General features: G+C 38.5%; 1 protein-coding gene across 2 annotated transcripts in view; it reads left to right on the top strand.

The window, feature by feature from the left end:
• The window catches only part of PTK7 (protein tyrosine kinase 7 (inactive)), a 128,398-nt gene that overhangs the window by 68,038 nt on the left and 33,550 nt on the right, over positions 1-26,810 (top strand). The window contains exons 1-8 of one of the 2 annotated variants that reach the window (XM_089529119.1): positions 15,082-15,140; positions 17,494-17,787; positions 21,333-21,435; positions 21,785-21,975; positions 23,229-23,376; positions 24,040-24,170; positions 24,485-24,754; positions 25,799-25,932. In XM_089529119.1, coding sequence (XP_089385245.1) covers positions 15,104-15,140; positions 17,494-17,787; positions 21,333-21,435; positions 21,785-21,975; positions 23,229-23,376; positions 24,040-24,170; positions 24,485-24,754; positions 25,799-25,932 — 1,308 coding nt within the window. In that variant the 5' untranslated portion in view covers positions 15,082-15,103. Of the gene's footprint in view, positions 1-15,081; positions 15,141-17,493; positions 17,788-21,332; positions 21,436-21,784; positions 21,976-23,228; positions 23,377-24,039; positions 24,171-24,484; positions 24,755-25,798; positions 25,933-26,810 lie in introns of those variants that run through there. The other variant, XM_089529118.1, reaches the window with a different exon arrangement.

Below are 26,810 nucleotides of genomic sequence, written 5' to 3' on the forward strand. Positions count from 1 at the left end.
TGGCCACATAGCCCAAAAAACCCACAAAAAACCACCTGATGAAGATCTGCTATAAAGCCTCCAGTAGCGGTTTTATGTGTGTGCTTTTTGGTGTCAATGGTCAAGAGAAGAAAGCTTAGGAAAAAGCAAAGACAGCTGGAGAAGACAAGAGAAGAATGGTGGGAGGTTGATTATGCCTTGGCTTCAGTTGTAGTATTACTTAATACGCCCTCCTACAGTGATACATTGCTGTAGAAGCTTCATTTAGGTTTTGTCAAGCCTTGAAGCACATGGGCTAACCATAAGGCATACAGAGTGCGTATATTCATATATCATGTTGAGCCATTATTGCCCAATGAAAAACTAAATAAGCTAGTATTTTTCCAAATTTTACTTGTTTCTTTCCTGTCTCTTTGGTCAACTCCTGTTTCAGGATGGACAGCTAAGGCTATGAAAATAATCAAGGATGAATCCGAGTTGAATCTGTTTTTCACGTGCCTTCCAAATGCCCCCAATTAATTATTTTTTTGAAGGGCTGCCAAAAAAACAACACTTAACCTGAGATAATCAAAATTGGAGGGTTTCTCTTCCGGTTGTGATGGCGCCTCGTTAAGACGATCTCTGAGGCAGCTGCAGAGACTCACCCAAAATAGTGCCCTGGACTCAGGAAGATTCTTCTGCAAGTCTAGGAAATTGCCCTGACTGTCAGGGCAATCAGAGGGGGCTCGACGGAGGACCCTAGCTGTGTATGGACTGAGGTTTTTCTCAGAAAGAAGTAAGTCTGACCGCTACGTGGGCAAGACTGAAGAAACCATAACAGGGGTCTGTGAGAGCAATCCACGCAAGTTTTGGGCTAGAAGCGACTAGTTCACACAGAGTTGCCACCAATCTAAAACTAGACAGTATCTCAAAGAAAAACTTTTAGTATTAAGGCTTTCAAAGCCCCCTCAAACAACAGCTTCAAAACACACATGGGAACGGAGGATATAGAAAGAAAGCGCCTAGCGATTTCCATGTTTAATATCTTGTGGATATAAAGATAAATATCTAGTTGCAAGGAAGATATAGAATTGAAAAGATACCTTTGGAAGACGGAATTGGATTATTTTGAACTTCTTTTGGACTGATTGGACTTATTGGAAATCTATATCCTCGCTTTTCCCTTGAAATACTAAACTTCAATCTGGATATTAAGAGACGAAAGGGTTAATACCCCGACCTTGAGCACTCACCTGGGAGAAGATAAAGAAACGTGGGAGATAGATAGCAGCAGAGAGGAGACTGTGCAGTGGCGCGGGGCCCCACGAAGGGCGGGGGAAGGAAGGAGTGAAGCGGATGTTTACCAGTGGAAGGTAGAAGAAAGAGAAGACAAGAGCGTCGATGGAAGTGCCCCTGGAGGACTGATATGAAACTGAGACGGAGAGGATAGAAAGGCAAAGGAAGTGAGGTAGGAGGAAGGGCAAGAGATTGAGAAAAAGAGGATAGAGAGGCAAAGGAAGTGCGGCTGGAGGACTGATAAGGAATCGAGTAGGAGCGGATAGAGGGGCAAAGGAAGTGCGGCTGGAGGACAGACAAGGAATCGAGAAGGAGCGGATAGAAAGCCAAAGGAAACGCGACTGGAGGACTGACAAGGAATCGAGTAAGAGCGGACAGAGGGATAAAGGAAGCGTGACTGGAGGACTGACAAGGAATTGAGACGGACGGGATAGAGTGCTAAAGGACAATATAAGAAATAACAAAGAGAAAAAGTGGATGAACAACAGGGTGAGAGGAGAAGGAAGGAGGGGGAAAGAGGGACAAAGAAACAAAGGTTGATTGGAGGAGTAAATAGATCTATTTAAAGGGAAAAATAGACTGAAGGAGGAAAGAGGATTAAGGAGGATGGAGACACTGTAGAACCACCTTAAGAAGAAGGACAAAAGGAAAAAGAATTAAAACAAAGTGAAATAACGGTGGTGAATATAGAAGAGTAAATAATAGGAGTTTAAGAGATAAAAGGAGGATTTATTGTTTTTGGGAAGTGAAGGGAAGTAATAAGTAAAGGAGAGAAAGGGAGAACATTGGAGGAGTTGGGGAAAGAGGCTATATAGTAATTGAGAAAAATAGAAATAAAGTGGACAGAGGTTACTAAAACTCAGTAGAAAGATTAAGATAGAAAGAAAGGAAATACTGTAAAGATATCTTAACATTTAAAAGGGGTATATACTCCTAGAGGTGAATAATTGTTCGTTAAAGTATATTTGCATTGAAACTGAATTGTGAATACAGTTAGAAAACAACTAATTATATTTAGATTTGAAGGAAGATAATATTTAATAGATATTTGGGTAATTTATCGTTGCTCTACCAGTGTTTCTAACCACATATTTCATGCCTTCGCTATTCTCTCTTAAGCCTTCTTCTCTGGGTGGTGGAGGTCCCTATCCTTTTTGCTTTAAAGGAAACGAGTATAATGAATACTAGACAACAAACACAAAAAGCTAACCAATCAATACAAAGTCAAAGAAAACTCTCCATTGATAAACTCCAACCCCCAGAAATGAATCAACTTATATTGAACAAAATTGATAACCTTTCAGCCAATCTTTCGGCTAGCCTGGCAAAAGAAATGAACAATTTTAAAAAAGAAATTAAACAGGAAATACGCTCAGATTTGAAAGAAATAAATCATAAAGTGGATACTTTGATTCTAGATAATCAGAAAATTAAACAAAGAGTAGAAATAGTCGAATTTAGAACGGAGAAACTAGAAACAGATATTGCCAAACTCTCGGCCAGAAGAGAAGAAGATTTGGACGAGAAAGCGGTGTGGGAAATGAAACTGAGAGAAAAATGTTTAAAAATTAGAGGTCTTCCGGAGGAAAAAAACGAAGATTTGGCAGCAAAATTAATAAAAGAAATCGCAAATTTTTTGAAAAAGGACCCGATTTTTTTTTGAGGAAGAAATAGATAAAATTTATCGTATTAATTCAACTATCGCCAGACAAAAAGCTCTGCCCAGAGATGTGGCAGTATATTTTGTACGGAAACAGGTCAAAGATCACTTTTTAACTGTACATAACAATACCCCATTTAAATACAATAATTTGGAACTTAAAATTCTGAAGGATGTACCTGGAAGGCTGCTGAAGAAAAGAAAAGACTATATTCCAATAACGTCTTTTCTAAGGAAAGAAAATATACCCTACCGTTGGGAGGTCCCAGAAGGTCTGACATTCTGGTGGAAACAAAAAAGAATAAGAATTCTTTCTCCAGAACAGGCCAAGGCATTCATGAGGAGAACTGCAGAAACAACTAAAGAATCGAAGAAAAGTGGTAAAGACCTGAGCAATTTATTAGACGAAACAGGACATAAAGATAACGAAGAAGAAGAAGGAGAAATAGGTGAAGAAGAAAACCAAGAAGTGGACTGCGATCTTCCGATCAATTCTTACACAGAAATACAGGAAGAAGCAATAGAGGAAGAAAGGATCAGAAGAGAAGAAATAAGAGAAGACGCCGGGAAAATATTCTGACAAAAAAAACTGTTGGAGAACCCTCCTCATTCTTTGATTTATTATATACTAACCTTCTAAATATTAAATTTTAAAATTTATTAAATAAACTTGAAATAAACAATTTAACTTGATTGGTTCTCTGTTTTGTTTGGAGGATACAGCTTGAATATTGCAAACCAATTAAAACTAATGTCATGGAATGTACAGGGCCTAAATACTCCGCAAAAGAGGAAAAAAATATGTCACTACCTTCAAAAACTTAATTTAGACGTGATATGTCTGCAGGAAACAAGAATTAAACAAAAAGATCTCAGATTTGTGAAATTAGGACAAGAATTTATATCAGCATCCAAATTTAAGAAAAAAGGAGTGGCAATGTATGTAAACACAAAATATGAAGCGAAAGAATTATATAATGACCCAGATGGACACTATTTAATAGTAGAATTAATTTGTAAAGGCCAAAAATTCTTGTTAGTAGGTGTTTATGGAACATTAGAAAACAAAAACAAATTCTACAAAAAACTTAAGAATATAATATTAGATATAGAATTCGACTCAGTGATAATGCTGGGAGATTGGAACGGAGTGATTGACCCTAATATAGATAAATTTTCTGAAAAAAAGCACAAGAAGCCACAAGGGAAATTACCAAACGAATTTTTTGAAATGATGGACATGTTAGTTATAGATGATGTATGGAGATGTAAAAATAGAACAAACAAAGATTACACTTTTTTTTCCAACCCACATAAATCTTGGTCACGTATTGACATGATTCTAGTATCTACCCATTTGATTTCCAAAGTTAATAAAGCTATAATTCTCCCAAGAACACTATCAGACCACAACCCAGTACAAATTAATTTAGTATTAGGTAATAAAGAGTTCAATTGGAGGATAAATAATAGGATTTTAAAAGATGAAAAATTAATTAAAGAATTAAAGCAAAATATTCAAAATTATTTTAAGGATAACTTATACAAAGGTACAAATCTACAAATGGTCTGGGATGCCCACAAAGCGGTAGTTAGAGGATGGTTAATAAAGAAAGCAACAGAGATTAAAAAGAAAAAGAATGAGAAGGTAGATAAATTAAATGAAGAATTGAAAAAGAAAGAACAGAAATTGAAAAGAAATCCTAAAGATTCAAAGGTCTTATATGAAATAAAATTCATACAAAATCAAATTTCGAATTTATTGGTGGAACAAATAGAGAAGAAAATTAAATTTACCAAACAAAAATTTTTTGAATTTGCAAATAAATCGGGGAAATTATTAGCCCATTATGTAAATAAGGAAAAAGCAAAACGTACTATTACAGTATTGAAAGAAGAAGGAAAAACGATGGTAAGTCAGAAACAGATTAAAGATTGCTTCCTTAAATATTATAAAGATCTTTTTTAAAAACCTGTGATTAAAGGAAATAAAATAAAAAAATTTATAGAATCATTGCAAATTCAAAAAATTTCGGAAGAACAAAAGACTATATTGAATGCGGAAATTACTGCTTCTGAGATATCCCAGGCCATACAAAAGAGCAAAAAAGGGAAATCTCCAGGTCCAGACGGGTACACTAACAAATATTACAAGGTATGTGAAGAAAGTATGAAGGAAGTTCTGGTGGAAGTGATGAATGAGGGACTGGAAGGGAAAATACCTCCTACGTGGTCGCAATCAACAACAATATTAATCCCCAAGGAAGGTAAAGATTTAACGTCACCAAAGAATTATAGACCCATTGCTCTTTTAAATTCTGACTATAAAATTTTCGCTTCTATATTAGCTGAAAGACTAAAAAAAGTTTTAATTACTTGGATACAATTAGACCAATCCGGCTTTCTACCTGGAAGAATGATTAAAGATAATATCAGAAACCTGTTAAACTTAATAGAAATACACAGTAAAAGAATTGATAAAAAATTGGCTCTTTACTTTATTGATGCGGAAAAGGCATTCGATAATGTAAATTGGGATTTCATGATTGAGATTTTAAAGAAGGTAAATATTGGCGGAAAATTTATAAAAGGAATTGAAGCAATATATGGAAGACAAGAAACACGCTTTGTAGTGAATGATGAAAAAACGGAAACATGCGAAATATTCAGAGGGGTTACACAGGGATGTCCTTTATCACCATTGTTGTTTATAATAAATTTGGAGATACTATTGAACTTAATTAGACAAGAAAAAAATATTGAAGGTTTCAAATTTGGAGGGGAAGAATATAAATTAAGAGCATTTGCAGACGACTTGGTATTAACTATTACAAACCCTAACGAAAGTATAAAGGATTTGCTAAAGCTATTTAAAAAATTCGGAAAAGTGGCAGGATATAAGATAAATGCGGACAAAACAAAAATTCTTACAATGAATATGGGGAAGGAAGAAAAGGAGGAGTTGAGGGAAAAATCAGGCTTCCAAATAGTTAAAAAGATCAAATATTTAGGAATCAATTTAACGAATAAAAATATTGATTTAGTTAAAAATAACTATGAAATTGTATGGAAAAAGATAAAAACTGATTTACATAATTGGGGAAAATTGAATATCTCATGGAGTGGTAAGATGGCACTAATAAAGATGATTGTATTACCAAAAATTTTATTTTTGTTTCAAAACATCCCAATAATTAAAAATACTCGGATATTTAAAAATTGGGAAAAAGACATTTCAAATTTTATATGGAACAATAAAAAACCGAGAATCAAAATACAGATACTACAAGACTCCAAAGATAAAGGGGGTTTAGCCTTACCAAATTTAAAATGGTATTTTCATGCATGTGTACTCGATTGGCTACTGGATTGGATAAAATTACAAAAAAGGAGAACAATAAACTTAGAGAAATTTGAATTAAAATTTGGACTTCACGGCTATCTATTTTACGATAAGTTAAAATTAGACAGAAACTTCGACAACCATATAGTAAGGAAAAATTTATTGAGAATTTGGAATAAATATAAGAAAATATGGTGTACCAAACTACCAGTTTGTACTTCTCCAAATGAAGCCTTATACAAAAGGGAGATCTTAAAAAAAGAATACTGGGTGACATATAAAGACTTACTGAAGCTAAGAGATAATGAAATAAAAATGAAATCACAGGACGAACTGAATAAAGAAGGCTTTACGTGTAATTGGTTTACTTATATGCAACTAAAAGAACGGTTCTCAGTTGATTTAAAAGCAAATGGAATTGGCCCTATGGAACAAGAATTTGAGAAAATTCTGAAAGATCCTAAGAAACAAATATCGAAATTATATAATTTGATTAGGAAAGTCGAATTGGAGAATGAGACTATTAAAGAATACATGATTAAATGGGCAAAAGATTGTGATGAACAAATTCAATTGGAATCATGGGAAAAATTGTGGCAAGTTAGATCTAAATATACTCCATGTGTCCTATTGAAAGAAAATCTATATAAAATGATGTACAGGTGGCATCTGACACCCTACAAATTAGCCAAGATGTATAAAAATACAAGTCATAATTGTTGGAAATGTAAATCAAAGATTGGCACATACCTTCACTGCTGGTGGAACTGTAAGAAATCCAAGAAGTTTTGGGAAAATATACATAAAGAAATTAAAAAGATGATTGACCTAAGAGGAGGACCGGATTTAAGGCTGTATCTTCTAAACATTTCAGACAAACTAAATTTAGACAAAAAACAAGACAAACTTATCTTCTTCCTTATCGTTGCGGCGAGAATGGTGTTTGCAAAATTCTGGAAGAATGAAGAAACCCCAAATATAGAAGATTGGAGATTAAAGGTGATGGAAATTTGTGAGATGCAAAAATTAACTACTTTATTAAGTGAGGAGGTATTAGATAGATATTACGAGGTTTGGAATCCATGGGAAAAATACATACAAAGTGAAAAGAAAGAATGTAAACTACTTGAATTGTAATATTTAAATTATGACAACAATCAACTAGATATAAAGATTAAGCGTAATAAGAAATATATTAGCTAGGTACTTTTATCTTCTTTATAATAGGATCCTATGGGAATGGCTAAGTAATAGACCTAGAGTTAGTAACAAGATAAATATTCAAAGATGGTGGGTTTTTGGAACTGAAGCCTGAGGAAGGAAATGATAAAGGCTAAAATAGAGGGAAATATTTTGTATAAATTTTTTATTATTTTTTGGTTTATAAGTGATTTTAATGTATATTTGTAACAATAAAAATTATTAAATAAAAAAATTGGAGGGTTTCCATGAGTTTTTTGTTTGTTTGTTTGTTTGTTTGTTTTTAAAAGACCGACATTGAACAGTATGAATAACCAATGCAAGTAGACTCGGGATAAAACGTGACTTGAATGTGTTTCAGATACATTTATTTTATTTTATTTTATTTTATTTTATTTTATTTACGGTATTTATACCCCACCCTTCAGCCCTAAAGGCTCTCAGAGTGGCTTCCATTTGAATTGTTGACTCCATTTTTATTTGAGTGCTGATACATGTGAGCAACAAATCTCCCAGAGATGTGCATAGTTGCGGTTCTATAATGGGAATAACAAACCCTGAATGCATGAGTGAGATTATTTGTGTAGTCATGCTAAAAAAAATGACAGCATGGTATAAAATAAGGAAAGAAATCACAGTTCTTGCTCCAAATGTAACAATAACCCATGGTTTGAATAAGTCTCAGTACATACAGCAATAACAATCTAATTGTGGTGTGTGATGAATTAGCAAACCATAGTTTATGGGAGTGGATTGAGACAATGTGGCTTGCTTTTATAGAAAACCTGCCCTGTATGTCTTTTGTACTGAATGTTACCAGCATTATAAGCCTTCTTTGCAAGAGAAATGGAGGAGGGGGCTAGAAAGAACTCTTACTTCAGCACTGATTAAATTTTATTAAGTTGTACTCCTTTTGCCTCATTCTTCAGCTGTGCAGGAAATATCCAGGCCCTGTGTCCTGGGAGATATAAACAAAACTTAGAGGTTCCTTCTGAATACAGTTCAGATGGGAGTGTTACTGTGATTAAACTAACAGCTGTTGCTCAGTAACAGTAGGTATAACCTGTGCATTGGTAAAATGGGAAAACCTGTAATGCAGTTTGAAGGAATATGGTGACATCATAAAACACCAGTTGGTCTTTTTATGCAAAGTTCCTATAGTACCTTGATGCTAAGGAGAGGAGACACAGAAGACTGTTGATAGAGATATTTTAAGTGCACAGTGATAAATGAGCAGAGGTGCTGGTGAAGAGAATTTGGTTATGGGGCAGGGCGATCTGCAGGAACTCCATTTCACAGTTGGGTAGCCCACCAAAATAGCAGACACACTTGTACTACCAGTAAGAGTACATGACAAGAGAAAATAATCTCAAAATTGTAGTCATCCATGGAATTTCTCACGTAAAATAGCAGTAGAAGTAAAACTATCATTTTTGATGTTGTGTGGCTTCAAGTCATTTCCCACTTATAATGACCCTAAGGTGAATCTGTCACCTTTGGTCTGAGTGATTGTGACTCATCCAAAGTTATACAGTGACTTTCTTTCGCCAAGCTAGGAATTGAGCCCTGGGCTCCTCCCCGCTCCCCATTCAAGAAGCATTATATTATATGCTCATTATATGTGTCACCATGTAAGTCCATCTGATTTAATGCATATTTTCATAATTTTATTCTATTTATTCTGTGGTTCTCCCTTGGTTAGGACCATTCAGAAAAGGAGAGAACATTGTCAGAGCACTGACTGAACAAGAAATCAATAGGTCTCAGTATAACCCAACAACATGACAGGGACCCAACGTATTCTCTCTTCCTGCCATCACCACACACTACTTTTGAATATAGTATAGTATTTATAATGTATTTGCTTTTGTATCTGTGTATATTTGTATTAAAATACTTCAAATATAATGGTTGAATGGGAAAACTTCATGCATAGCCCCGGATACTGTAGGATTCAAAGACCTCTTCTTAGATGCATTGAAAGATAAATGTGAAGACACTGTATTTTGAGGGCATTTGTTGAAATTCTTTTTAAAACTATAGTAGTGTTGTCAGTAGTGCAAAAGTAGTGCCTATTCGCTTCCGAGCACAATGCAAGGTGTTGGTAATTACCTATAAAGCCCTACATGGCTTGGGCCTGAGTTACTTGAAGGACCGCATCTCCCCATATAATCCACCCCGCACTCTCAGAACAACCGGGAAGAACTTGCTCGAAGTCCCTACTTCAAGATATGTTACTACTTCTCAGAGGGCCTTTTCAGTAATTGCCCCCAAGCATTGGAATAGTCTTCCCGAGGAGCTCCGTCTCATTACCTCCCTTGAACTGTTTAAAAAGAGACTTAAAACCTTTCTCTTTAACTAAGCATTCCCCCATGTTCACTGAAGTTATTTTCGATCCCCTTTTCTCCCTCTCACTTACATACACCTATGAATTGGATTTTAATTGTATATTGTAATTAATGTAATGTGGTTTTAATTTTATGTTTTAATAATTTTACTATGTATACTGCTTTGATCACTGGAAAAGCGGTATACCTGTAGAAATAAATTTTATTATTATTATTATTATTATTATTATTAAAAGGCACACACCTCCAAAAAAGGTTTAATTCTATGCCATACTATCCAAATATATATGTCTGTTGAATTGTTAATTAGCAATAGTCACTCAGCATGTTAAAGCACAGAGCTATACAGGATTATATATACAACTCACAGATCATATACATGCTGCCAAAGTACACACTTTTCTTTCTTGGAGAAGGATTTGGCCTTTGGGATGAAGCAGAAAAAAAGACAGCACTTATCCCAGAAACTTCACCAGAGGATAAATATCCCCTCAAAAGGATAGTTGGTTGTGTAAATTACTATAGAGATTGTCTAGAGACAAAAAATCAGACACTGTGTGTCATCAAGTCACCTTTTGATTTGTGTCAACCCCATGAATTGCATGGGGTTTTTTTTGTAGACAAGTATTACTCAGAGATTAGGTTTAGACCCTCTATTGCCCTAAAAATAAAATAATTTTTAATTAAGCTATTAGTATATCAGAAGACTGATACATCAAATAATGCAGTTTGGGGGCAGCAAGAGGGGTGAGGATAAGAGATGCATATATCCAGTTTTGAAATGAGGGGTAGATATCTAAAGAATTTAGGCAGCTGCAAGGATCTGGCTGCATGTCAAGTACAGTACAGAAGTGGAGAAGAGGGAAAGTGTTTGCTGCTGAGCTTCACCACTTGTTCCTGAAGAGCTGGAAACCCAACGTTTGTAGCTCTCACCAGATTATTTAAAATTGCCCTCTCACACTTCCTCCTCTCCCTGCGTTTAGAATTTCAAATCCTTTAGTGTCCATAGGCTAGTTTGCTAACTTCAAACAAAACTGCTGGATGTAATAAGCTGTGGAGCAGCAGAAGCAACAGCAATGTGCCACTTCGCATGTGGTGTATTTTCTTCTTCCAAAAAATGATGGGAATTTAATGCATAAGCCTCTTAGCGTCTGTCTCATATCTGACTGACCCTGAAATTCCAAGCTGCCTTGGCCTGGTTCCACATGAGAGTTCATTCCTGGGGGCTGAATCAGATGGATAGCAGCAACTGTTGAATTGTTCTTTGTTTCTCTTTCTATAGCCAGCTTGTAACCTGAGGAGTGTAAAAATGTGCAGTTATTTGTAGGGTTTGGCTTGGGGGAGTACTCCTTGTGAAATCACCTAAGACGTCTAGAAGATTTCTGTTAGATCTATATACTGAAGCAACTCCCACCAAAGTGTGGTCCGTGGACATGTAACTTGGAACTGGCCCTGTGACTCATCTTTTGTGAACCACATATGGCCTAGGTGTCCCAGGTGGGTGTTTGATGAGGTAGAAATTGTTCAACCTCTGCTTCCTGTCATTCATGCTTTTCATTGAGCCTTTTCCTGTCTTTCCATTGATAACAATTGGAACACTCCTTCCTTCCTGTAGTGAGAGGGAATAGCAGCTCCTAAAGCTGTTCCGCTGACTAAGCGCCCCCATATGCATTACGAAATAACAGCTGGTCTAATTGAACTGGAGCAACTCATTGCCATGCAGATTCATTCACTGACACTTACCAGGACTGATAAATATCAAATAAGTTCTCAGATCAAGGTGGGGTTCATGTATGCAATATGGATGTCACCTAGGAAATCTGCTCCCAATTCCTCCCTCCCATTAACCAAACTGCATGCTTGTGGGAATGTCCTGAGTAGAAATTGTGTGTGTGTGTGGGGGGGGGGGTGTTGCATTCCTCTAGAATTAATGATTGCTTAAGTGTTTTAATGAACCTTGTTGATAGGTATCTGAAACCAGGTCTGGCTTTTGCCTGAAAGAGTGAATTTAGAAGCTGCACATCATCTATCACAGTTACCTGTTAACAAATCAAGTTGAAAATGAGAGGAATTGTTCTGATCTTTTAAAAGCCAGGCAGCTGTCAGAAATCAACAGCCTCAGGGCAGCAGCTGAAGCTCTAGGAAGGCTGCCACCAATTCTTTGTCCTTGCTGAGAAGCAAGCATAGCTACCATCTCATGCTGTCATTATTTGTGGTAAAGATTGGGTACCTTTCTTTGTGTGGTACAGCTGTTTATGGAGACAGCCAAAAAACCTACCCTCTCTGCTGCAATATGCATAAAGGGCAAGGAGCTGGTTGTTATTCCTTTAAACCACAGGTGGAAGCCTTTAGTCATCCACAGGTCTTGGCCTAAAATTCTCATCGGCCTCACTCACCATGGCCACTGGAATGGGATTATAGGAGTTCTAATATGGTATACAGGGAGAAAATGAAAGACCAATAAGAAAAACCATGCTGGAAATGTCATGCAAACAGAAAAGAATAGAAAATATGTGTGTCTCTCTGCCCTTTGCTATAGTTCTTCAGTATATAGTTAGCGACCTTATTGTCAGCTTGACAAGAGATGAGTTCCTGAACCCTGGATGTCTTATTGACACCATAAGCCCTAAAGCACACCTCTTTGCTGAAAAGTATCCTCCTCAATTTCTGAGGCAGTCCAAGATTATGATGGGATAGTAGTACATGACCTGTTTAGTATGCATGTTTTAGAAATGTGACTTACTAATTAGTGATACTGTGGCTACATAGAGATAGGAGGCTATGTGATTATCATATGGAAAAGTATATGTGCATGGATGTCTGTTTCTTTCCTTTGTCAGTCTTTTGGGTCATGGGACTACTGATGCTTATTCGCTATAGCAAGTAGAACTATAAATTCTCCTTCCCCCTGTGTGGAAATTGGCTTACTTGCACAGGGCAACGAACACATATTTTTATGGATAGCAGTTCTAGCCAAAACATTGCAGGGTGCAGGTTTCCCATCATTGATTTAAGTCAAGTACTTACAGCCTCCTTTACCATTATTCCTATGGATAGCTTCATGCTCCATGTCACTATTGCTTCCTACTTTCCAGTGACAGCTGCTGCAGATGTCTTCTCACATCTTCTCTGTGTTGCAGATGAGGGGTACAGCAGGGGCTCCTGATATCTAGGGGGCACTCAGAACCTAGATTGGTCCTCTTTCTACAGTCACTGGGCACTGTCTTCCCAATCTTTCTCAACTGAAGACACTATTTCAATGTGTCTTTCTTGTTAATCCTACATTACTGTGCTCTGTTCAGTCAAACTATTTTTCTCTGTCACCTTATTTTAAACTAAGCCTGAAGTCTGCTGTTCAAAAGTAGGAATGTTGGTGTGACCTATAAACTGCAGTAAGAATGGAAATGGAAGAGTCTCATTTTTAAAAAATTTCACTGAGTTGCTCTTGACAAATTACAAGTCCAGTATAAAATAAGAACAAAAGATTAAGGTTTTTTGTCTATTCTCCGGATATGATGCAGGGTTATTTTCTGAAGGTTGTGTCATAACAATTCACAAAATAGCTCAGCTCAGCTATAGATTTAGTGTCCTCAGAGAAGTTGCACTGTTCATCACAATTCTTTAAGCTGTAAAATCAGTTTAGGACATTGATCTATTTCAGAGGGTGATTATTGTTAATACACTGAGAAAATATCAAGTTATGTAACACTGGGCATTAGAGGGGCTTCTCGTAAATAAGAGGTGAGATTTATTGCTCCTAGACCCCTTTAGCACTGGGAAATGTTGTCAGATGTCTTATTTGTGTGCACCCATGCAGTTGCTCTCCATGTTAAATGCTTTGGGCAGCCCTCCTTGTTCCTGTAATTCTTCAGAGCCTGAAATATTAATTGGCTTGAGGAGAAGGGAAGAGGGAAAGCAGTGTTGCTTCATTGCTCCAGTATTGTTTACCTCTCATTCTGTGATTCTTTAAAATCACTTCTTCTGTTTTTTGAATCTGTAATCTTATGATCTGGAGAACTGCTAATAGAATTTAGCCAGAAATATTTTCACATCTTTCATCTTCCAGTAGTTTTTTAAGAGTCAGCCAGGACAGAATTGGCCATTACTGGTGCTCTAGCAGTGTGGTGTAGAGGCTTGAGCATTGGACTTTGACTCTGGAGATCTGGGTTCAATTCCCCGCTCGAGCATAAAAACCCACTGAGTGGGCAAGTCAAACTCTCTTAGCTTCAGAGGATGGACCCCCTCTGAAGACCTATGAAGACCTTAGGGTAGCCATAAGTCAAAAATGACTTGGAGGCTCACAGCCACAATCACAAGTGGGAAGTGCAAGATAAACTGTAACCAAAGACCTGGCTGCCGGCAGTGTTTTTGCAAAAAACATGCAAAACTTGTAAGATTTTCAGCATGGCTAAAATCAGAGTATAAGCAACAATCCTAAGTGTGCTGTAGCTGAGTGAAGATGAGGATAACCATTGGTTCCATTGGGGGAAATGTTTTCAAGTTGATGTGCCATCTCTTAGGTAGAAAGTGAAGAAGCTTAGTTGCTTCTGTTACTTTCATCCCACCCTCTCTCAGTGAAGAAAATCTAGGTAACAATATCACGTCTGTCTTGTATTAATTCCATTTGATTTCATTACAACTGCTTACCCGAGTTTTTGGAGCACTTGTGACATTTTTCTTGCACTTCTCTGAAACGGTAAAGAGAAAAACATTCAGCTTTCATTTGTCTTGAAAACATCTGCTTTATATGTCTCTCTTGTAATCTTCCTGCACACATTTTTTAACTGCAGCAGTTGAAGAAAAGAGCCATAGGCTATGCCCAGTTCTGTTTTATATCTGTTTATTGGCCAGATCAAAGCACTGCCTTTTAGTAAACCTTCTTCAAAAGGCATTTATATGTACAGAAATGTTGCCCCTTCCCCCCTTCTATGACCCCCTTTTAAAAACATTAAACATGTGAGCTTCAAAGTAGATTGCTCCAGATAGCCACAAAATCACTACCTTTAGACAGAGGTGAGGTTTGGCATTTGTAGAACTGGCACTTTAAAAACCCAAGTGATGGTTCTTAGAAAGATTTTGTTCTGCTGTAGAATTGCAGTTCATAATTTTTACAACCCACAGACCCAATCTCTTGAGTGGCTGGGAGCTTCATCCTAATAATGATGGAAACACCTTTAATAGAAGAGAGTCTAATGATCCTTTACCTCAAGGTAACTGTGGCTCTTCAGATTTTTTTTCTTTTTAGCATAAGATAGCCAATGGTGAAGAATTATGGAAGTTACAGCCCAAAAGCATTAGATGGCAACAGTGGCCTATCTCATGTTACTCCCTACTGGTTAGTACAATAAATGCATCATTATTTAATTTATTGTAGAGGAATGTATAAACCTTTCCTGAAACTGTCATGATTCTCTGTGGAATTGCAATTTAATGTGGTAACACAAACACTACTTCCCAAGTATTTAAAGTACTAGAAGCTGTTGTTGAGAAGATGTGCTCCTCCTCCAAGCCAATGTTTTCTTCTGCTGTGAAGATTGTTTGGACCTGGGATGGTACTAGTAATTGGTTAACACAGCTGCTTACACACAAACACACCTACACTAATTTGTTGTACCTTTCCAAAACTATTTTATTACTTGTATTCTTCAGAACAAGATTGAAGAACATGACCCTTCAGATGTTGTTGGACTCCACTTCACACTATCCCTCACCATTAACCATGGTGGCTACTGCTGATGAGAATTGTAGAGACATCTAGAGGGACACATTCTCCATCACTGCTTTGGAGATGAGAGTCTTCCCTTACTGCACAATACAAGCAGCAGGGAAATCTCAGCATGTGCAAACTACAAAACTGGCAAAAAACATACCCCCCCCCACCATCTCTACAGTGTTCCTTCTTTTGAGGGGTCCTTTTTAATCTGCAGAGCTTCTGCTTGTTTCCTCTACAGAGTTGCAACATACACATCTCACTGATTTTCTGTATATATTTTCCACTTTCTCCTTTTGATAATGTGGTCACTGATGTGAGAAAGTCCTTGGCACAACTATAGAGTTCTGTATTGTGGAGACAGAAGATGAGTGAGGATGATGTAAAAAAGCACTTTCCTCTTCCGAAAATTCATCGTTCATAAAGTTAATTAGCAACAAAACGAATGGATATACAATAATAACAGTGTTGGGTAGTTTTGTCATTGCAGTTAAGGGGTGGTTTGAGGGGATGGCCATCCCTAGTTAGTGTACATATTAAATATTCATTACAAATATGCACCCATACACACTTAATTTATTGGTACCTGCACAGAAGTTTGAGGTATGAGTTCAAACATGTAGTACACATTATTGAAACCTGCTAAATTGCATTTTACTTAAGTTTGAGATACATAAAAAAAATCCAATGCAGGTTTCCCAGAAAATCCATATCACTAATTCTGAAAGGACAGGGGGGAAATTGAATTTGTGGTGCACTTGGTAGGGTTATTTAAATATCTTTTTGGGTCTTAGTAAGGTATCTGACATGTGTAAATTGGGGGTGGTGGGAGGTCCTGTTCTGTAAATTTATGATCCATCCACAAAGCTAAGAAGATATTTTACAGTCTAACTGTGGCGCCTTTGCTTTATGGCTTAGGCTGTAAAGGCTCCTGCTGTTAGGTCTGGCAATTTTCTGTTTTGCTGTCCAGGTGGTGGCCATCTCATAAGCACTTCAGGGCCTTGTTAAGGTATATATTTAACAATAAAACTCTTCTTTCCACATAAAATTATTCCATTCTAAATTTACAAGGTGGAATAGAATACCTTCCCATAGGTTTCACATTACAGCAACACATTGTACACCATCCTAGACAGTCCATGCCTACACCTTAAATTATAGGGGAGTGGTTAAGTGGGTGTTTGAGTTAAACTTCATCCTTTCCTTATGCCCCAGCTTTCATTATTTGTCCTAGATGGGTTCTGTCCTGTAAAGCATTTCTCTTCATGCACATGCGTACTTGAAGATAATTATTCATCTAACCATATTTTGGAAGTCCAAAATGTGGCACTTTCATTAGCAGCCTGCTTTTGATTTCTAAGAAGAGGGGATTGGCATAGCTTTTACCCAATCCCTAGAGCAGGTTGTGATCATGCACTTCTCTAGACACTGTTGAACTCTGGGTCCCAGAACTCTGGCAGTACAGCCAATAGCAAGGAATGTTGTGAGTTGTAGTTCAGCAGCATCCTGAGGATTGTATACATCTCACTTAAATAGAGCTTAAAATTTGCAGAAACAGCTCACACCCCAGATGCAAAACAATTTATTCAATATGATCAACTTTGTTGGGTACTCTCTGGTCAGAGGAAAAGGTTCGCTCTGCCTCCCAGAGACATGTTTAATAGCTGTAAAGGAGGCAGAGAGTAAGCCTGAGGAGCTTTGTAAAAGCAGAATTAGAGTATAAATGCATATTTTCATTTATCTCCTTAACTCTTAAGGTTAGAAATTTAGTTCTCCTTTGAATGATCCTTGAGAGTGTTTAGATTCTGACACATACATAGCTGATTTTAATGTGTATTTAATGTTTGTAGTTCTGGTTGGGCTTCTTTCCTGTTGTTTTTTAAATGAGAGAATTCCCCACTCCCTTTTTCCTTCTCCTTCCCTTATCTTAATGCTTTCACAGCCATGGTTCTCATCATTTTCATTTTCTTCTTTTCAGCTGTTGAGGCTCAAGCTAAGATAATCTTCACTAAGGAGCCGTATTCCCAAGATGCCTTGCATGGCCGTAGTGCAATCTTGCGCTGTGAAGTGGAGAACCCAAGTGACACAGAGTTTGAGTGGCTACAGAATGGGGTTGCAGTTCAGGACACAGAGCGCCGTTTCAAGGAAGGGAGCAATCTTCAGTTCACATCTGTTGATCGGCAGCAAGATGGTGGGAACTTCCAGTGTGTGGCCAGGAATGTAGTGACTGGAGAAGAAGCTCGGACAACAAATGCATCTTTCAACATAAAGTGTGAGCACCTTGTTTCCAATCTGGACTTGGTTTTTCTGCCATTAGCATGATTTAAGCTAGTCTGACAGAGTCAATGGAAAAGAGCAAGAGGAAAGAAATACATAGATACATTTTTCATATGGCACTCTGAATCTTTGTTCCACATTCTAAAAGCTTTTTCCATCAGACCCATCAGCTCTATGCACAGTTGTTTCTGTGGGATCACAGGCAGTAGCTGGTACTGTAAGCCTCACATAATGTGAGGGATACGTTCTGGGACAGAATGTATAACAAAAATCCTGTATAACTGTGAACACTTTTTTTAAAACCTGAGAGAGCACTTCTTTAGGCATTTCTTGGTCCTCCAGCATGATTCTCTGGTCGGCTTCAGGTGAAAGGATACCATAGCATTATGTTGGAGGACCTAGAAATGCCTAGAGAAGTGTTTCCGTTAGGCATTTCTAGGTCCTCCCACATGATGCTGTGGTATGCTTCTGTTGGAAGCTGACCATAGAATCATGCTGGAGGACCCAGAAATGCCTAGAGAGAATATATTTTTGGTTGCATATAACTGAAACTGAAACAGTGGCCTGTTACAGATTGCCAAAATAAAGCTGCTTCGGGTCTATTTGGAGGTATGCTATTTAAATGATGCATGGGTCCTAAGAGTCTGGAGGTCACGCCAAAGCCACACTCCATTCCTAAGCACCGGAGTGCAGCTTTGGTGCAGCTTCCGGATTCTTAGGGTGCATGCATCATTTAAACAGCATACCTCCAAAGAGACCCGAAGCAGCTTTATTTTGGCAGTCTGTAACAGGCCTGTGTTTCATAAACCCATGTTATATGAGGTCTTACTATAATGTATTTCTTCATTAATTAAAGTTCTGGAAGAGAAAAAGCCACCTCTTATGTTTGTCACCTGTGCCATAAAACTTCTAGATGGTAGTTTAGTGTTTCTGTTAAAGGCAAATTTAATATGCTTTCTTGTGTAGAAGGATGGTGACTCACTGATGTTCTAGGCTCCCCCTGCTCCCTTTCTGGCTCAATATTGTATGCATGTCCAAATACCTGATAACTGTATGCATGACTGTGAACCCTTATGTTGTAGATTTCCTTGTCTCACTGCTGTCACTGAAGCTAGAGAACTAGTTTGCCCTCCCCTTGCCTTCTCTGTATGAGGCAAATGTGGGAATAGGGGTTTGTACAAATGGAAGTGGCTTACAATCATTGCTCCATTTGGAGAATTCATAGGGCAGGCAAAGCTGATTTCTAGAATTGAAAAAAGAGGGAGGAGATCCCCTGTTAGCTCTGGTCAGAGTGTCTCTAAATTCTAGAGAATGAGGTATCACTGGAGTTCATACTGTTAGAAATATTCATTGCTTCATCAAGAGGAGACTATTTGTTGGTGAAAAATCTTGTAAAGTCCTATGGAGTATAGTGTAAAGTGACAGGCAAGGTAAGATACTTCTTACTTTTTGGCCTGAGTTGCCAAAAAAGGAACAAAAATATTTGAAGGAACCAAAAACAAAGCCAAGAAAGTAGCAGAATTCTCAAAACTGTCTATAATGAGAATGGTTTTTTTTAAAAGAATAGTACTTATTTCATGGACACAGACTGATAAAGACTTTATGCACTCACCACCATTGAATAATATGGGGCACAGTCATCTGCATTTTCCCCTCATCTGCAGGGGCAGGGAACCGACAGTTATTAATCTACCTTTCCTTGAAAAAATACACCATTCTTCTTCACAGTCATTCATAATGCCAAATTTGTAATTGATTACACAGTGATGTATATATTATTCTCATTATTACTGCAAATACAAATGCATGTCTTATACCATGTATCTGCAGTTCCCTGATCAAAGGTAAATTGTGTGTGCCCTCATTCATTGCACACCTATGTACATCCTTTTAAGTGTGCAGACACAATTATGTGCTTAGCAGGCAAGGGAAAAGGGCACTGTAAAAACTGCTGATCTACTTTTGTTGTTGTGTGTCTTCAAGTTGTTTCCGACTTACAGTACCCTAAGGCTATCACGGGGTTTTCTGGGACTGAGAGTGTATTAGTTACCAAAAGTCACCCAGCAGGTTTCCATGGCCAGATAGAGAATTGAACCCTGATCGCAAGAGTCCTGGTCCTATGCTCACACTGAAGGGGAAGGGGGTGGCATTACCTTGGTCAGGAGCCTGATCAGAAAATATAGGTACACCTTCCTTGCTGTAACTGAACAGGTCTTGTCATAATTGGAGATCAGATTACAGGCTAGTATATGGTGCTTTCTCTTCCCTGAAGGAAAAAAGGAGCATATATTAAAGTAGGATCTATCTCCATGTGTGCTGTACCAACAGACTTTTTCCTAGGGTGAGTACTAGTTTTAGAAAGCAGTTGCTGAAACGGTAGCACTCTTAGGTCAGTTTTCAGTAGCCTGGGCCCTTCTCCAAACTATGGTGCCATCACCTGGGCCAAGCCAACTCTTTGATCCAGAACATGTTTACATTTACTTCAGTCTCCATTCTTGGTTCAGAGTAAGATCAAACTAAAAAGGAGCCATGGGGGATTTGCAAGGACCTAGATGTAAGCATTGGAGAGTGTGGTTGGTTTGGCATGCACTTTTAGGTTTAGCACCAAAGGTGTAAATCCTCTGTCTGGCACTGCTAATGTTTGCCTTTCTCTCTCCCGCACCCCACACCTCTTCTGCACCATGCCATAAGGAATGTGACAACCTCATTAGTGGTCCAGTTGTACTGTTGAAGTGTGATCAGATAACACATACAATAGCCTCCACCTGCTGCCTACAAAGAGTCTGGTTTGGAGATGTCCCAGGACTCTTGTGTTTCTTCCAAACAAGAGCAAAGGCTGCATGTGACTGAAGCATTTGTAATTACAGACTTTCTGGCACAAGAGCCTAGAACTCACCCCCATCTCCCACTGTTTTAGAGAGATTGCTTTTCAGAACATCTGCTACTTCTGACCAGTATATCCCTAATTGCCTTGTCAGGGATATAGATGATTTGGCAACACTGCAAAGCAGAAAATGACTTGAGTCTCAGGCCATAGCTGACACCTGGATTTAGATGTTACTACCTAGTGTGATATTAGACCCCTATTCTCAGCACCCCTGCCCTTGAACAGAGGTTAAACTGACTTTGTCATCAGGCATCTACTTAAAACTGTTTTGAATCAATGTCTACAAACCCTAAGGTGGGGAACAATTGTATTTTTAGCTTCTTCGTGTTAGGCTTGTACTGTAAGGATTACTGAAGTTTAATGTAAAGTATGTTTTGTGCTCCTGTGCAAAACTGTAGCTAAGCAATTGCTTTATATAACCTCATGTAAGTAAGAATGATACACATCTGCAGGGCAAATAATGTTGTGTAGTTGTGTTTTTCTATTTCAAGCAAAAGCAGTCATGCAAAGGGGAGAGTAAAGCTGCATTCCTATAATTTCCCTTTTGATTCCTGCCAGTGATTATACTAGATCAATTTCCAAAATGCTATGGAGGGGCAGAAGCCTTAATGTTACCTTTGTTTTGCGTTCTCTCTCCACCCTCATTTTGGCAGGGATTGAAACAGGTGGTGTTATCTTGAAGAACCCAGCCAGAGTGGAAGACATACAGATTTCCGCTCCAGTAGTTTTGCGTTGCCACATTGATGGACATCCACGGTAAGGAGCTGCTCTTGTGAGCAATCCATGCCCTGTGCCAGCTGTTTCTCCCCTCCCACCATTATCTATAATCTTTCTAAGAAACTTTTAAACAGTATTAAGTATTTAACAGAAAAACTATGCAATTGCATGTGCTCTGGTTATGTGAAGATGATAGTACTGGCATGCAAAAGAGGATCATTGCCTCTTGGTACAACAAAGTTTTACACTTATTTTCAGGGATTGCTTCTGGATTTGCTAATTTTCAGGAGAATGTATATGTATGGTCCACAGAAGGAAGAAGAGATTAGTCAAGTGCTTGTTATCATGATTTCTAGTTCAGAGTTGTCAAACTATCTGTGTCTCCTAGCCCAACCAGTCAGTGGTTCCGGGATGGCACCCAGGTCATAGATGACCGTACCAACTATTCAATCAGCAACAAGGAGCGGACATTGACTCTCAAGAGTGCCAGCCCAGATGACAATGGCATCTATTACTGTTGTGCTCGGAATGCAGTGGCCTTTGTGTGCAGCAACAATAACTTCACTCTCAACATCATAGGTAAATGTGGGTTGTGCTCTCGCCATTTCAAATCAGGAGGATGGGATCAGGTGTCCCTGAGTGGGCTGCCTTGTATTGGGAGGTTTTCTCTTCTCTGGGTTCTCTCTACTTTTATAAAAGTGGTGAGAAATCACAACTCATGGCAAAGGTATGCCCCAGCTCTCCATCTGTGGCTCCTTTCCACCCTCTAACATAACGAAAAGGCAGTTCATTATGATGCTGTTTCCAGGGTTTGATTACAATTCGGTTCATTTTTCAGTTGGGTCTGTGGTATTTTCAGCCATTTCAACTTTTTGTGGTTTATGTATGCAAGAGTTGAGTTGAGTTAAAAGCCAAAAACTGGAACTTTATGCCTCTTCCTTTGTTTCTTAGGGGAAGAACAAAATCTACAGTGAACGTTTTCATATGGCATAGCAGTAACAGATTATGAAACCATATAATAAAATATAGAGAATAACAGTAGGGTTAGAGCAAGACTCTTCAAACAAATCAAAGAAGTTGTTAAGACTGATCCAGTCAAAATAGAAATTTAAAACCCTTGAAATCACTAGGGTTTCAGCTGACCAAGCCAATCAGAAAGGAGACTGTGTCATAGACTCAGTTACTTGGAAGTAAATTCTGAATAAAGTGGGATTTTCATCCTAGTCTAATATATATTTATTTTAAAATAGGACTGATGAGCCAACACTTTCAGATCCTTCTGAAGAGAAGGAAGCTTGTTCTAGGTTAAACACATAATTTCCTAAAATAAAATCTTACTAGTTTCTGCTGAAAAATAATCCTTGGAAAAGGAAAATGACTGGCCTTTGCCAGTCCCCTAAGAAAAGAACAGAGCCTTTAAAACCTGTCAAGGCAAGAGCAAAATCTGTTAAGGAAAGCATCCAAGAAAGAACAGTTTACCTTTAAAGAAAGAAGCCTGCTGGTTATAATAGGTTGAGGAACTTGTGGCTCCCCATATATTGGTAAACTGCAACTCCCATAAAGTGTCCACATGGGTTGTATTGTGTGAGGTTGATATGAGATACAGTCAAAAGACCTCTGAAGGTCAACATGTTTGCCAACCCTGCTAGGGAAGACTTCTCAAGTCATAGTTGGCTACTAGGATGCTGCTGGCTAACCAGATGAATGTCTGTTAATAATAAGCTCTGCAGCCTTATGTCCCTTGGGCCTTTCTTCATGGGATATGTTAATCTGGAAGAGGAAGAATTAGTGTTAAATTATGGCTTTTTCCATGTTCTGTTACCTCACGACAGATGAGAGTTTCCCTCGCCCCGTGATTGTTCCTGAGAACCAAATTGTCAATAAGAATGAGGAGGCTATGTTCCATTGCAAGTTCCAAGCGGTTCCACCTCCCATGCAGGAATGGTTATTTGAAGACTCCCCTGTTAGTAATCAGAGCAGGTACGTGGCCTCAGTGGAAATGAAAAGCTAACTTATAGGTGTTGTCAACAGCAAATATATATTTTCTTAAAAGTAAAGGAATTAGGTTCAGGAATAAGTATACCAGTGGCAAACTGAATCTGAGTTCTTATCCTTTGATGGAAATGTGTCTAGCTTACTTTGGGGCCGTACAAACAGCCCTTTTTCACCACCTTCCAGATGGCTTTGGAACGCGGCGTTTTGATGCCACATGCTCCGATGAAGTCTTGAAGCCGTCTGGAAGTTGGCCAACCATCTACACGTGTGCAACTTCAAGATGCTCTGGCAGCACAATGTTTACATGCCGCATGCTGTCGGAGCGTCTTCAAGCTGTCCTGAGTTATGGTGCAGCACAAATGGCTCTTTGCCACTCCTTTTTTCAGTCAGCTTCAAGGCAGATTGGGACCGCAGCATGTTTTGGAAGGGCTTTAAGCTGCCCCTTCCTGCCAGTCTATTTCACCCCTTTGTAAATATCTACTCTTTTTACCATCCTTCACTTGACTACAGCTGAGAGCATTGTAAGCTGCAGCATCATAATGAGAGATTGTATTTTTTCTGGACGTATCTGTTGCTGCCTGCAGGCACTTCTGTGCTGTCTGAACTCAGTGATTAACTTTGAATCTTATTTTCTCCCTTTTCCCTAAGGACTGTAGTGTTTTCCAATGGCTCCTTATTGATAACTCAGGTGAAACGACGCAATGCTGGAGTCTATAAATGCATTGCTCGTGGGCAGCGGGGGAAACCTGTGGTCTTGGAAGCAACTCTGCAATTGGCAGGTATGAGCTTTTATCTTGGGAGTGATTTTGTCTCATATAGTAGACTTCAGACTGAAAGCCTTGGTATAATTGTATGTAGGAGGGAACTGGTCAGTCTGGTCCTCTTGTATTCTTTTTCTCCCAAGACCTGGATATTTTCCAGTGGTAATGTTAAGCTTTATTTTAAAAAACAACAGCACACATTTAATTCCTATCCTTAAAATGTAGGCCAGAGCTGCTTGCATATTTTTGTGCCCTCTTCCCACAATACACAAACAACATGTAGCACCCTTCATGTTATTTCATTCTAAGTTATGCATTTGTATATTTTCCAGAAATTGAAGATTTCATTCAACCCTTTGAACCAAAGACTTTCATAGCCAGCAGAGAGCAGCGTGTGACATGTGTGGCCCCTCGGGGAGTCCCCGAACCCCATATTTGGTGGGAGAGAAACAACGTTCAAGTCCCTACTACTGGCAGAGTACGGCAAGAGGCTGAGGACCTTGTCTTCACTAGCATTGCTGAGAAAGATGCTGGACTATATACCTGCCATGCAGTGAACAAAGCTGGAGAAAAGAAACAGGACCTAACCATCACAGTAGCCAGTAAGCAGGCTAACAGAAGGAGCAGAATATGTTTTGAATGAAACCAATGAAGTGGGGTGGCACCTAGGAGCCAAAAGAAGAAGGGGAGGTGGCGACAGTGGTTCCTCAAGTAGCCAAGTATCTAAATTATTTATTATGCCCTTGCATTTTGAAAATGCAGTTCTGTCTTTGATGGTTTCTAAAACATAAAATGCATGAATCTAAACAGTTTTCAATGGCAACCTCACATACAATATGCCACTGCATAATATAAGCTAGGAATAAAAATATTTAAATAAATAAATATTTCTCTGCTCAGGAGGACTGGGAGACTTCTCAGAGCAGGTTTTCAGTGCTGAGGGGAAAGGGCCAGAAACCTTAACCTTACCAGTTGGATTTAGGACCTTTAAAATATTTTTGAACTTTTTCTATTTTTAATTACTGTGTTGGATCTGATTACTACTAAAATTCATACGAAATATAGACCATCCTCCTTACTGCATCCAGCCATTTCTTTAAAAAGTAGGTCCCAGCTTATTTTGATCCAGTAGCAGCAGATTTATATTTGAACTGTATAAAAACCAATTAAAAATCTACTTTGCTGGAAACTGAATCAGACTGAATTGTACACATTCAAAAATATAGACATGCTGAATTCCCATTTGTTGGAGAGGGATGGAATTATGAATTATGAATAAAGAGTCACAAGTGCAGTTGGGTGACAGCAAAGGGAAAGGACTTCTTCATGTTCTAAAAGTTAAATTCTTGCTATGTGAGTTCAGAATTTGTTAGACAGAAGAATTGCTATTTGATTCTTGGGTCTGGAGGGAGGCTCATGGTGGAATTCAGGGCTGAAGCATTGTCTTCACCAGATCACTCCAGCATGATCTTGATTATGTTCTCTCAGCAATGAACAATGATAACCTTTATTGCAGTCTAAGGAACAAATGCTGTGGAGCTTGGGCATCCCCATGTAAGTATGTGGTGTATGATGCACACTTAGAGCAAACCTTTCTATGATCAAATCAAATATGACTCTTTTTTCCCTCTTTCCCCCCATCTCAGCGATGCCCAAATGGGTGGAAAAGCCCAAGGACAGTCGTCTAGAAGAAGGTAAACCAGGCTACCTCCATTGTCTCAGTGAAGCCTCTCTGAAGCCCACTGTCAGCTGGTTTCGCAATGGCAATCCCGTTTCAGAGGTGAGCCCTTGTGCTGTTTTAATGCAGCTGGCTGCTTGCATCTTTCGACTGCTGCATATTGCTCTAACTTTAAACAGCACCTGCTTTCTCTGCATATCAACATGGGTCTCTTGTGTGGTTCTCTTTTGCCAAGAGTGTAATTTTCTTCTTGGAGTTCTAATTTGTTTTGAATCCGCTTGATTTTAAGATAAAGAATCTTAGGCCATATGTCACACAGACTCTTTCTAACATTTTGGTGGATCCTTATTAATGTAGCTGTGTTCTGTTATTTATTGGCCACCATTCTCTCCAAAGATTGTCGGAAGATACAATAAGATGTCCATATTTTCAGTCAGTTAACTAAAAGGAGGAATGTGGTGATGGAAAGATGGTAGCTGCAGAGCTGAGTCAGTCCCCTTAAAGCCAAAGAAGCTAGCTGTATTTCTGATTGGCCAGTCATTTCTTGAATGAACATACTAAGGGAGTTCTTCTGTTACTGCTGGTTGGTGGAGGGAAACTCATTCCTCCATGCTCTTTTTTCAGCCGCTTTGAGATGAAAGAACAGAGCTAGGAAAAGCTGCTCATGAATGACAGCTTGCAAAAGCTAGCCAGCAGGGCACTGGCTATTCTATCTACAAGTTTTGGTAGATGCCATCCAAATAAGTAACTTTTCTGCGTTCTGAAAATGAATCTTAACTTTGTTGTGTCTGCGGAAGACAGATTGAAACATGCAGCTGATCATGCATCCCACTGTCTACAGATCCTTTCATGCTTTCAAGTATAAACACATGTGTCTCATATGGGTGTATGTTCTTGGAAGAAAGGATATCTGCGCCCAAAAGAAAAATCCACACACTTTTTTCAGTTTTGCTAACTGATCAAATTAAACTGGCAGTGTG

The sequence above is a fragment of the Sceloporus occidentalis genome, unplaced genomic scaffold (genome assembly GCF_023333645.1).
Source record: "Sceloporus occidentalis isolate IW3139 unplaced genomic scaffold, rSceOcc1.0.p SCAF_6, whole genome shotgun sequence".
In the NCBI taxonomy this organism is placed as follows: Eukaryota; Metazoa; Chordata; class Lepidosauria; order Squamata; family Phrynosomatidae; genus Sceloporus; species Sceloporus occidentalis.